Below are 12,052 nucleotides of genomic sequence, written 5' to 3' on the forward strand. Positions count from 1 at the left end.
TTGTTTAAAAATATAAAGTTGTGAATACGAATATCTAAAGTAGCCTGATTGCGAGCAACAACGAGAAAAACATTTATTTATTCTAAAACACTTATCAAGTATGCTTCACACTAATGTAAAAGCAGCAACAATCAATAAGAAAGTGATGATTGTTGTGGCAGTTTATCATGTTCTTTAATTAGTTCGAATAGGTACAAACAACCATTATCTTCAAGATTGCAGCTGCTGTAGCCTTGGATTTTGACCTTATTCACTAATTGTGCCTCCAGTTTATAATTTAACAAGTTTAGAGAATATTTTGGGTGAACCTGGTAGAATGAGAATAATGAAGCTACCAGACACATCTTGGTCTTTCTCTCTCTTCCTCTGCATGCTATCAAGCCACCTTTACAATACATAACTTTATTTCTTTGGAACCACAAGCTGTAACTTCATTTCTTGCGTAACTTCCTGTAATCCTCCACTCCTCTCTCCTACAGTCCCGACCCGCAATGCCACTTTCACCCTCACCAACGTGGTTCCTCAGAACCCCAAACTGAACCAGAACGCCTGGAGGATCCACGAGTCCAAGCTCGCTGAACTTTTCCGGGACAAGTGCTCCAAGGCCTTCGTGCTGGTTGGCGCCGTTCCCTCTGCAGACAACTGGATTGTGAAGAACAATGTGAAGCGCGTCAACATCCCAGACTACCTGTGGAACGCCTACTGCTGCGTGGACAACAACGGCAGACCCGTTCAGAGTGGCGCTGCCACGGCGAGGAACACGGAGGACAACTGGGTGGAGAAGCTCTCACTGGATGAACTGGGAGAATTCCTCCAGCAGTTCTCCAATCAGCCAGTAGGGGAGCTGTTTTACAACAACTGCAGGGCGTGAGAGATAAGATAATATAACCCTTTATTAGTCCCGCAGCGGGAAACTTTACAATAATAATAATAAAGGGATGACGGAAAAAAATATTTCAACTGTTGCCGCTATGGTGCATGCTAACATTTAACAGCTTTAAGACTAATACATCCCTTATTATTCTTCTCATTCAACCACAAATAGATGAATACAAATAAATAGAGGGAAACAATGACTGTTTAATTGTCTTTTTTATTGAGAGCAAAGGAGAAACATAGCAAGTGTCTGTCTTAGGAACACAGCCTGAATCACTAACTGCCATTTACATGAATATATTGTTTGATTAAATGAATGACAGAAATTAATTTCTTGTCTTGTCAAAAATATGTAAGAAAAAAGACCCCAAAGAACCCAAGAAGCAATTACAGGAATTGTTGTTTAAGTATAAATAGAGTAACTTGATACTTTGTAACACCTTGAGAGCAAATGATCAATGAAAAACCTACTGATTCACAAAAGAAACATCCAAATATCTGTAAAACTATTAGAACTAATTTGACTCTGAAAGAAGTTGTACTTTTCAATTAGAATATGCCTTTTTACTTATGCTTCTCCTGATGTTATTATGGTTTCTGAAAAACATGTATAGCTGCTTTAAGCAACATTAATATATTTAGAATGTGTGGAATGTGAAGGGAGTCGATCATAGTGATGAACCCACAGGGAACAACTCTGCTGTGAGTGTTTCAGCTGATTTTACAGCCCAACCAGCAGTATTATACTGATTTTAGCTGCACATTCTAAGGGAATCACCATTTTTAGAGGCTACATGAACAGACCTACACCTGTAATGTGAATCTTTTTAGTTGGTTATAAAGAGTATTACTATTCTTTTGCGCAAAAACGTCTACAATAATAAAAAATAAGCCCAGTTATAGAAATGTATTCCCAATTACAAACCACCACCCACCTCCGCAATTTTAATCAGCTGCAGTCTGAAGTTTAGTCATATTTGGCCATGGGGTGGTCCGTCCAGGGAGAAAGCTTGGAGAGCTTCTCCTCAGTAGCTGTTTCTATGGGCCAGCTCCAGGCCTTAAAGAATGCAGACAGGTTCCTCCCCACAGTCTGGGAGAAAGTCACAGCATACAGGTTCATCTTTCCGTCGTTGTCACTGGGAAAGACGGTCATCTCGTGGTAGGCAGCAAACACCTTCTTAAAGGCATCCCAGCCAAACTGTTCCTGGAGCTGCATGGAAGGAGACAGAGGTTGAGGGAAAACACAGTGGGTTGGTGGCAGAATGAAAGTTTATGAGCGAGTTAACAAATGAACTGCAGTGAAGTCCTAAGAGGCTATTTTAGCAGCACGACAACGGGGCTGTAATGTCACTCAGTCCATCAATCCATCACTATATTTCAGAGGGAAATACAAAGACATTCATGAACCTCCAGAGGATGAGTTATAACTTGTATGAATAATAACTAAATTATAATTATGGCTTTTCAACGTGCAGCACTCTATCCACCTGAGATTTAAGGAAGAACAATTCATCTGAAGATGAGAAAGGAACACAAAAGCAACTTTCACTTTATGAAGCATCAAGTTGGTTAAATCAGTTTACCAGTTATCACTAAAATCTAAACGTTGACATGAAAAGTGTTTACAAGTTGGAGACTGTAAGGTAACTCCCATATGACAGGATTGTGCTTTCAGCTGTACTTTAAGCATACTGACATGAACATGCAAACAAGTTAAACAATATCTCATACGCAACTAAACTCAGCCATAAAACTAACAACTGCTCAGGCCGACAAAGTGCAGCTGAAGCTGACACATTAAACCAAGAACTGGTAAAGGTCACCTGAGCGTGATGATGTGCAGGTAACGCTGAGGAGTATTGTGCAGAGTACAGATTGTAAACCGCTTAGAATTGGTGAAGTTATCAGACCAAACTTGCATTTTGTTTTTACCCTGATCCCAAAATAGCAACATTTTCTCCCCATTACTCACCAAACAATTACATTTTCTATTCCATCTACAGCCTTATAGGGGCAGCGGCGATGACTTAAAGCCTTACTTGCATTTTCTGGGTTTGTCTCTGGTGACCTTTGTGTGACCCAAGCATAGCTTCTCTACAGAATTTAAAACACAGTAATTCTCTCTCACCTGCAAGTATGTCTCCAGGGCCACCCACATATACCAGTGGCTGAGCTTCTTGCCCCCTTTAACAAACTCGTCAACAGTATTCTTCCGACTTATTAAGCTCAGAGCTGAATGAGCCTGCATTGAAGGAATCAGAAAATTTTGATGTTGACCAAGGAGGAAATAACCGGACTGAGTTGTAATGTGATCACAGAAAAAACAAATAAAATGTGTGATATCCAAGATAAAAGTGTTTTACTCCACCTCGGCCCTCTTGATCCCCAGCACCTCCTCATGCACATACACTGACCACAGGTTGCATGTGCCATCTGTGGTGTGTGGTTGGAACTCCCAGCAGCTTCTCTGTTGGTTGTGTCCCAGTTCATGAATTTCTCCCCACAGGCCTTTGGTCCTGGCGTCATCTGTTCTGACCAGCTCAGCTGCTACAGATGAGTGCATCATGACAGGATACCCTGCGTGCATCCAACCTGGACGGAGAGACGTTAGTAACACAAACGTGTTTGACTTTTCAATAGCAATGCGTATTAACAGAGATGTCTTCGGGACATGGTCTCCGGAGTCGTACGAAGAGCTGGTTTCCGCCCTATTTGATTACTTTTGACCTGGGAAACATAGCGTCGGGCGGGTCGATGAAATATGGGCTGCTTTTGGTCGACAATTGGCAGGGTTTTTGAAAATATTGTGACAACAACATTACCAAGCAAACACAGATACAAAATTCAGTCAACTCGTGTTAATATTAAATTACTAGATATTTAATTGACATGAGTTGCATTTAAACGTCATTCGGATGAAGGGAGGACTTACTGATCTTGAAGTCATCATCATTGACATTGACGTGTGATATTGTGTACTTGGTTGTCTGACTGCACTCTTTGTGGGTTGTGATAGCTTATTTGATCTAATCCTCTTATCTTTAATTGGCTATTTGACACAGATATGATGCTTTGTGTGTGTATGAAGTGTATCTTTATTGTGAATGTAATGGTTTTACAAAGGTTTCTGGCAAGGTAATGATTTTGGCTGTTTATTAATGAATTTGGCAGGTTTTAGGTTGTGACTTGGTGGGACACTGTCAATCTGATCCGGCAACACTGGAGAGGAGTTGCCATTTGTGAACTGATGAGCTCAAGTGAGCACAAGTTACATTAGCTCATCATTAACATCAGCCTAACAAATGCCTTTTTACAAAACTTGTCAATATATGTTCAATATATGGTATGAACTATATTATACTGTACAATAGTATTAAAATAGTTGTATCTACAGTAGATTATCAATGCATTTATGTGGGGCTTGTCCAAATCACACAACACAATATACCACACATGGTACCTAATACAATATAGAGCAATCAAAAACAGCTGCTGCACCTGGCTCTAAAAACTGTGGCCGCCATGATCTCATGAGGTTATCGTTGCCCACGTGTGCATGACATCAGAGTCTGGATCAGGTCCGACACAAATCTAATCAGTATGTATTGTGCAATGATCAATGATTCTGCGCAGGCCTGGCTCACCCCGAACACACCGAATAATAGTCTGCCAGCAATATCAGTCAGTAGTCAACATTTGTTGTTGATAACTTGTGTTGCGTTGCTTTGTGGCCCTCGCTTTCATGTGACACTACTCGACCACCGTAGATCTGGGACCAAGACGGAAGAAGTTTTTTCTTTAAATTGTAATAATTTCTAAGCAGTTTTAAGAATTTAAATAATGCAAACATCATTCTTTTTTTGCAGCACATGCTGCGAAGACATCCTTTGATTGAATTGTGAGTATGCGACATAAAACACACTTACCAGCCGAGATCTGCACATCTGCTACAATGCGTTCTTTGCGGGTAAATCTGCGCGGTATGACAGCCAGATCTGCGACGCCCCTCATGATGTCATTCCAAAGTGCTTCCACCTCATCAAGGCTCTCCAGGTCTCGAACAACGTCTGACGGCATAGTGAGGATGATGTTGTCAAACTCCAGCTCTGCCCACGGTGAAGGAGATTTGCGCAGCAACGACCAATCAGCTGCTGTTGTCACGCCTGAAACAAACAAAGGGTCGAGGTTGGAGTGCAATCAAAACAAAGCTTTGAATTATAGTGATTATTTTTCAAAAGCCCCATTGTAGGCAGACTGTAAATACAGCATGACGTCATCATGCCAAAAACTGCATGTTTCAAAGAAAGCATTGCTTCTTTTACTAAATGGGCTTCATGAATACAACATACTCATAAAATAAGGTAAAGTAGTGGAGTTTTGTTTATTAAGTTATTGGAGATAACGTGTAGTTGTATTAAATATCAAGAAAGACCACATACGGTGCCAGAAGTGGAGGTTGATGGGTCCAACAAACAAACAAAGGACTTTCAACTCGACACCACGTAGGCAGTTTTGTTGCCTAAACCTGACTTTCGTTTTGTTGTATGATGTCGTCCCTGAACACGGAACCAATACATACTCGGGTTTAACATTTACATTTGTTTGAATGTTGATTAATGTACATTGTCCTTTTTTTAAAATACAAATTTAATGAAATCAAACTTACATAACTTATTTAAATAATAAAACATGATTTGTTGAAAGCTACCTGAAAAAGAAAAGTGTAAACTGAGTTGAGTCAGTCAACAAGTGTTCCACAGCCCTCTGGGCCCCTAACAGGTTGTTGAAAAAAAAGAAAAGGAAAGTAAACTAGACCAGAAACTTTCTTTCCAGGCAGCAAATGTTCATACTGCTGCAAGATGTGCATTCGATTCTCCTTACAGTCCTTTGTGGAGCATGAACAGACATTGACACACACTCACCTGACTTGTAATAAGGAGCAGGTACAGCCATCTGCACTATGACCTCTTCCCCCTCCACCTTTGTGTTGGGTGGAGCCACCAGGTAGATGAGTCCCCCCCACAGGTTCCACACCTGCATCTTCTCTGAGGTAACAGGAAATTGCTCATAAACACGAGGTGCTCTCTTCAACTCTTCAGCATCCAGGTAGTCTGTTTGACAACCGATCTGGATCTGAGGGAGACATGGATATGTGTTACTTCTTGGAAAAACAGCGAGAAAAGTCAGATTTTGTAGGAGATGAATGTAAGTCAATGGTTATAAAACAAGCCAAAATAGCATGAATAAATTGAGGCATAAAAGGATATTAATAGAGGTGAAATGTACAAGATACGTTTCTGATTTGGGGCTTTATTGACAAAACAGACCTGACTTAGAGGTATAAATTAACAGAACATTGACAAAAACACAACAAGCTTAGTATTCAATTGTGTGTACCATACCGTCCAGCTCTTGTTGACCATGTTTGCTGGTATGATCATCTCGGTCTTCACACCAGGAAAGAGGTACAGGCCTGTACTGATCCACGTCGCCTCTCCTGGCACACATAAAGATTAGCAAAAAGGTCACAAGAGAAATTTAACGGCCTTCATGTGAATGCAATGTAATACCACACACACACACACACACACACACACACACACACACACACACACACACACACACACAACTGCAACATATTAAATTGTACAGAGACAAATTACAGGTCGGCATTTTGATCTCACAATTATTTAACACATTTATTCACAACAGTGAGTTCTGACCTGCTGTGTTAGCATTAATCATGATCCTTTGGTATCCCCCTGTTGGCATCAAAGGCTTGATGAGGAAGGGCAGAAGGGCATCAGGATCTTGGGACACATTGTATACCGCTCTCCCTAATCTGAGAAGTAGATGGTCTTTGGGTGTCTTCACAGGGTTCTTCTCACTCACCTTGAAATAAAGTGAACATGAATAATCTTAAAACGGATCCCTGCAACACAACCTGATTGGTTGATAGCCAACAGGTTTCCAGTGAGGGCAACAATATGAATGAATAGGCCTAGCTTAGTGATGACAACAAAGGGCATTCGTAGTAAAATTGCAAAAAAAAGTTATACTGATATACTGTTACTGATGTTTTGTAATTACAAATGTAATATTATATGTTTGACTCTCTCCAAATATCAGATTAATGACTAAATTCATGACACTTCATATTAAATCATAGACTCTAAAGTCATTCATGACCCACCTGTGGCATGTCTGGAGACTTAAATATGTCAATAAGGACGGACAACACCTGTGTGTAGGAGCAGCTGTCATGAGCGTTCATGTTCAAGTAGTTGGTGCAATCCACGCCCAGTTTCTTAAGATGTTCCTCCTCATGCTTGCCAAGTTTTTCACCCTGGGTAACATGACCAGCAAAGAGACGTAGAAGAGAGCGGAAGTGGTCGGTGTCTTTCTTGGCCTCGGTAGGCACATGGACCTTGTAGGATCTTTCATTCATGAATCCCGCCAACAGGCTCAAGCCCATTTTGTTCAGGATCTTGTTTCCTGAAACACAGTTAAAACAAATATCACCTGATTTACCGGTCTCCCAACATTTCAAAAACTCCACAATAGCCTAAGTTGTGTCTTTGTACTCTTATATCTATACTCTTTTTTAACTTAGGTTTATGAAGGTGTGTTATATGTACGGTATAAAGCAGTAGCCTGTTGATAAGGAACCACAATAATCACTTAGGCTGCAGATCAACCATCCTCCATTTTGAACCCCACCACTGTCATTTCTGCTGTACTTTGACACTGAAAATAATAGAATTTAGCGCTGTGGAAGTCATTATGTGGGGCTGAATTTACATGTGCCTGATAAGTGTCAGTCCAGTACGATATCACATGAATATGCTCAGCAATCCTATATCACCAGGTGTTGAAATGGGAACCACAGAATAAAACTTTAGTGGTGCATTATCATACCTGAGAAATCTGTCATTGAGTTTTGCCCAGGGTGAGTCTGTGCCCAGTTCCAGGCATGTCCACCAATTAGCAGACCTCCTCCTTCTGCCACAAAGTCTTGGATTTCCTCCACACGATCGTCGCTGTACGCCTGACAAACGAATACACTCAGGTCTTTCCTGAACTCACTCCCCTCATACTTTACCCCTGACTCGCTGAGATGGTGCTTTGGCTTAACACCAACCACCCCCTTCCGGCCTTGGTCCAGCCAACCGATGGCATTGTTCCAAAATGAAGCCAGTTTCTGTAATGAAAACAGTTAGAAAGAGTTTTCACTACGCGCTCAATATAACTTACAAAGAATGATTTCTGTTCATATAAAGAAATTTAAACAGCACCTTTTCATTCAGAAAAGATTCATGTGTGACCACAATGACTCGTCCCTTCCCATAGTAGGTTCCTGCCAGGAATACCCGCCCATCCTCAGTGGTACCAATGGGGAATGCTAGCGGGCCGTGGACCAGAGCCTCAGAAGCATAAATAACATCGCTGAGGTCAAACTCTGAAACCCCCCGGAGTAAGAACTCTAGGTCATCGGCAAAATCCTTACCGACACTGTATGAGGGAAGAGAGGAGGGAGAGAGTGAAACATAGAGAAGAAGACGTCCATCATCCTCATGCCCTATATCAGTATTCTTTCATTCATTTGTCAGTAATAATAAACTTTATTTATATAGCACTTTTCAAAGCAAAGATTGCAAAATATTTTACAAGATATTAAACAATTAAACAAAAAAAAGTTATACAACATTGAGTAAAGAAGCAACATATGAGAAAATAAATGCTCAATGAAATAGTCTAATCACAGAAACAAATGTCAGTGAGATGATCTAGATTTGTTTGATGCGTCAAGTAGACTTTCAATAAAGAAAATCTTATAAAATGTTCTTAAGTAAGTAAACCTACAAAAGTTATGTATAATAAATGAAATGTGTCGTATTATGCTCCTGCCGTGGATTAAGGGTTGGAATATTACAACCCGCTCATAACACAAAACAATGCAATGTATAAAATCACAATTAAACGAAGTAAATTGCTTCATTGATCAAACTGTATAATTTGGTATTAATGATGAGGGCCACACATGGAACAGATTTTAAATAAACAGAAAATTCCCACATTTGAAATAGAAGAGGAGTATACACTTACCGTAAAGCCATCCAGGAGGATGGGATCTGTGGGGGGACAGGCAGGATCTCTGCCTTCCCATAATGCGTAGTGAAGTAGATCCCAGCCACAGCGGACACTTTATTCCCTGGAAAATGTAGAGTTGCGTTCTCCTTAGGGTGTTGTTGATCCCAGCTCCACGCCTCCCCTGCTATCAGCACTCCTCCTCCAGCTTTCAGAAAAGCCACCAGGTCCTTCACGTCTGCACCAACGCTGTAGGCGTCCGTCACGTACACACCAACCTCCCGGTTCTCACTAAAGGCCCCAACAACTGTGGCTTGGAAGCTGGATTTGCTGAGGTTATCAGCGACTCCCTTGATGTGTTTGTGGACCCCCACAGACAGGTTGTTAGATCCATCTCCTCTCAGCCAGGTCAGAGCGTTCTCTACCAGAGCAGGAAAGGTGGTCAGGTAGGTCTCATGACTCAGGACCACAATCCTCCCACGGCCGTACAGAGAGGCTGCCATCAGGACCTGGCCTTTGCTGTTCATTGCTAAAGGAAAAGCGTGGTCTCCAGTCAGCACCAGCTCACTGGGGACAGAGGAGCAACAGATGTCCAGCTCCCCAAAGCCTCTCATCAGGGACTTGTAGGACTGAGTGTGTCGGGTGGACATGGTGTGTTGAATCGATTAGTTGAAGTTTGGATGAAGAGGGTGGATGGCAGAATAGCAGAAGAATAGTGTTGAGTCAGAGATAAGTTGTGTTGGTGGATTGTCAGGGTGTCCTGTGGGAAAAGAACGAGCATTGCAATCAGCTTGTGCGATGTTGCATGACTTGTCGACAGTGGTACAGGGATTCATTCTGCATTATGTCATGTGTAGGAATTAAAAACAAATAGAATAGAAATATACTTTATTAACCCCCAAGGGGAAATTTGTCTGTGGCAGCAGCAAACAAGGTTACACAATAAAATAAAAATATTAAGTATGGAAAATGCACAATATATACAACATAATAAAATAACAGAGCAGGACCTATTCAATTTAAGAAAATAAAGTAAATAGAAATGCACAGCATATACACTAAATAGAATCGTATTAAATTACCTAAGTAGGAAAAAATAAACAAAACAGTAGTGCACAAGATCACCAACAGCAGCAACAACAGTGTAGCAGTGTTATAGTCTTGTGTTTGATTTGGCCAGATGTGATATATTACAGAGTCTAATAGCAGAGGGCAGGAATGTTCTCCTGTATCGGTCCTTGTGACAGCGGAGCTGAATCAGTCTATTGGAGAAAGTGCTCCGCTGTCAGGGATAACATGTTGCTGCATGCAATTAACTTGTGTGATGTTGTATGAATAGTTGTCAGTAGTACAGGGATTGATTCTGCATTATCAAATAAAACAAGTTTAAATTAATTAGGTGTGTTTACTCAGTAAATTTGTTTTGTGCAGCAAGCACAGCTTTAGTCATTATATTGTGACATATTGTGCATATTTTACGAATAGAATGTCCCTTTGTTTTACATTTTTACAAATTTTCCATAACATCACAAGTCCTCAATTTAAGCAGAATACTACTATTAAAAGAAGCCTGACTTCAGGCAACTACGAGAAAACCATTTATTGATTCTCATACACCTATCAAATATACTTCTTTTATTATGAAAGCAGCAACACTCAATAAGAAAGTGATGACTTATATATATATGACCAGTTTCTTATTAGATCACAATGAATATTAAACAAGCTGGGGAAAAGGACTAGATGACTAGACATGGAGCAATTATGTATATATGTCATTATGTGACATATTGTGCATATTTTGCCAATAGAATAACCCTTTGTCCATTGTCTGTGAATTTCAGTGGATATCATCATAAAGAACATGAACCAAGACCTTCATTTTACAGAACATCCCATTACAAGTCCTTCATTTGAGCAGAATACGAATATTAAAAGTAGCTGCTGGCAAAGACAAGAACAAACATTTATTTATTTATTCTAAAACACCTATTAAATATGCTTCTTTAAAGGTTCACTCAAATGTACATGTTTTTATTGTCAAGTTGTCTCTATTCAAACATGCAAAAGAGTGAAATTCATCACGACCAAAACAGAATTTATGGTTTTCAACAATCACTTACCTCAAACTGCTCCCTGGATGGATCAGAACTCTAGTTTGTGGATTCTTATTAGTACCTGGGTATCTGGCTAGACAGTTCGCTCACCGCTAACATGCACATGAACTCACTGCTTTCCAAAGTCAGATCAAGAATTGGTTACCTGTACCGTAGCAAAGCCTCCTTTATACCCTCTGACAGTCCTTCCCATCTTAGACTATGGTGACATAATCTACTGGTCCGCCTCCAAACGTCTCATCAATAAACTAGATGTAATCTACCAAACCGCCATCCGCTTCGTGACCGGTGCTCCTTTCAACATTCATAACTGTAGCCTGTACTCTCTAGTCAACTGGCCATCACTACCCGCAGATCACTGCAACTGCTTCTGAGTTTGCTTCTCCAGGAACAATGTTTGTTTTTTATATATTGCACTTATTATGATGTAATTTTTGTTTGAGATTATTTGAGATGTTTCTATGTTGTATTCGTTTGCAACGACTTGCCTCCTGTTGCTGCCTTTTTGGCCAGGTCGTTATTGTGAATGAGAACTGGTTCTTAATTAACTTGACTGGCTAAATAAAGGTAAACATAAAAAAAGAAAATAAATTGGCATTAAAATGTACATGTTTTTATGGTCAAGTTATCTCTATTCAAACATGCAAAACAGTGAACTTTATCTTACCTTCCACTCAGAACACCTCACTTGTCTATACCTGAAAGTAGGTCCCTCCCCAACTTGATTCATCAAACCTACTGCACTTCATTGGAATGATTAGAGACGTGCTATAACACATTGTCATACGTAGGAATAAAAAACAAATATGTGGGGGGGAGTGATAAAGAAGGGTATCTGTTTCCTGAGAACAACGGTGAGCAGTACAGGGATAACATGTTGCTGCACTGAAATAACTTGTAAATATGATGAATCGTGTTTTGCAACAAGCCAGATGTGCCAAAAACAATTTGGAACTCATTTTCATGTAATG

General features: G+C 40.3%; 1 protein-coding gene across 1 annotated transcript; it reads right to left on the reverse strand.

The window, feature by feature from the left end:
* Nucleotides 1-1,843: 1,843 nt before the first annotated feature.
* On the reverse strand, nucleotides 1,844-9,614 carry LOC142959341 (TRPM8 channel-associated factor homolog). The gene is made up of 11 exons (XM_076100594.1): nucleotides 8,983-9,614; nucleotides 8,172-8,388; nucleotides 7,795-8,077; nucleotides 7,070-7,371; nucleotides 6,600-6,768; nucleotides 6,279-6,373; nucleotides 5,799-6,009; nucleotides 4,803-5,039; nucleotides 3,245-3,468; nucleotides 3,005-3,118; nucleotides 1,844-2,086 (listed from the first exon to the last, which is right to left on the reverse strand). Exons 1-11 carry the CDS (start codon nucleotides 9,612-9,614, stop codon nucleotides 1,844-1,846), a joined length of 2,727 nt encoding a protein of 908 aa, XP_075956709.1.
* Nucleotides 9,615-12,052: the final 2,438 nt, after the last annotated feature.

Source organism: Anarhichas minor, unplaced genomic scaffold (genome assembly GCF_050575085.1).
Source record: "Anarhichas minor isolate MPS153535 unplaced genomic scaffold, ASM5057508v1 ptg000026l, whole genome shotgun sequence".
Classification (NCBI taxonomy): Eukaryota; Metazoa; Chordata; class Actinopteri; order Perciformes; family Anarhichadidae; genus Anarhichas; species Anarhichas minor.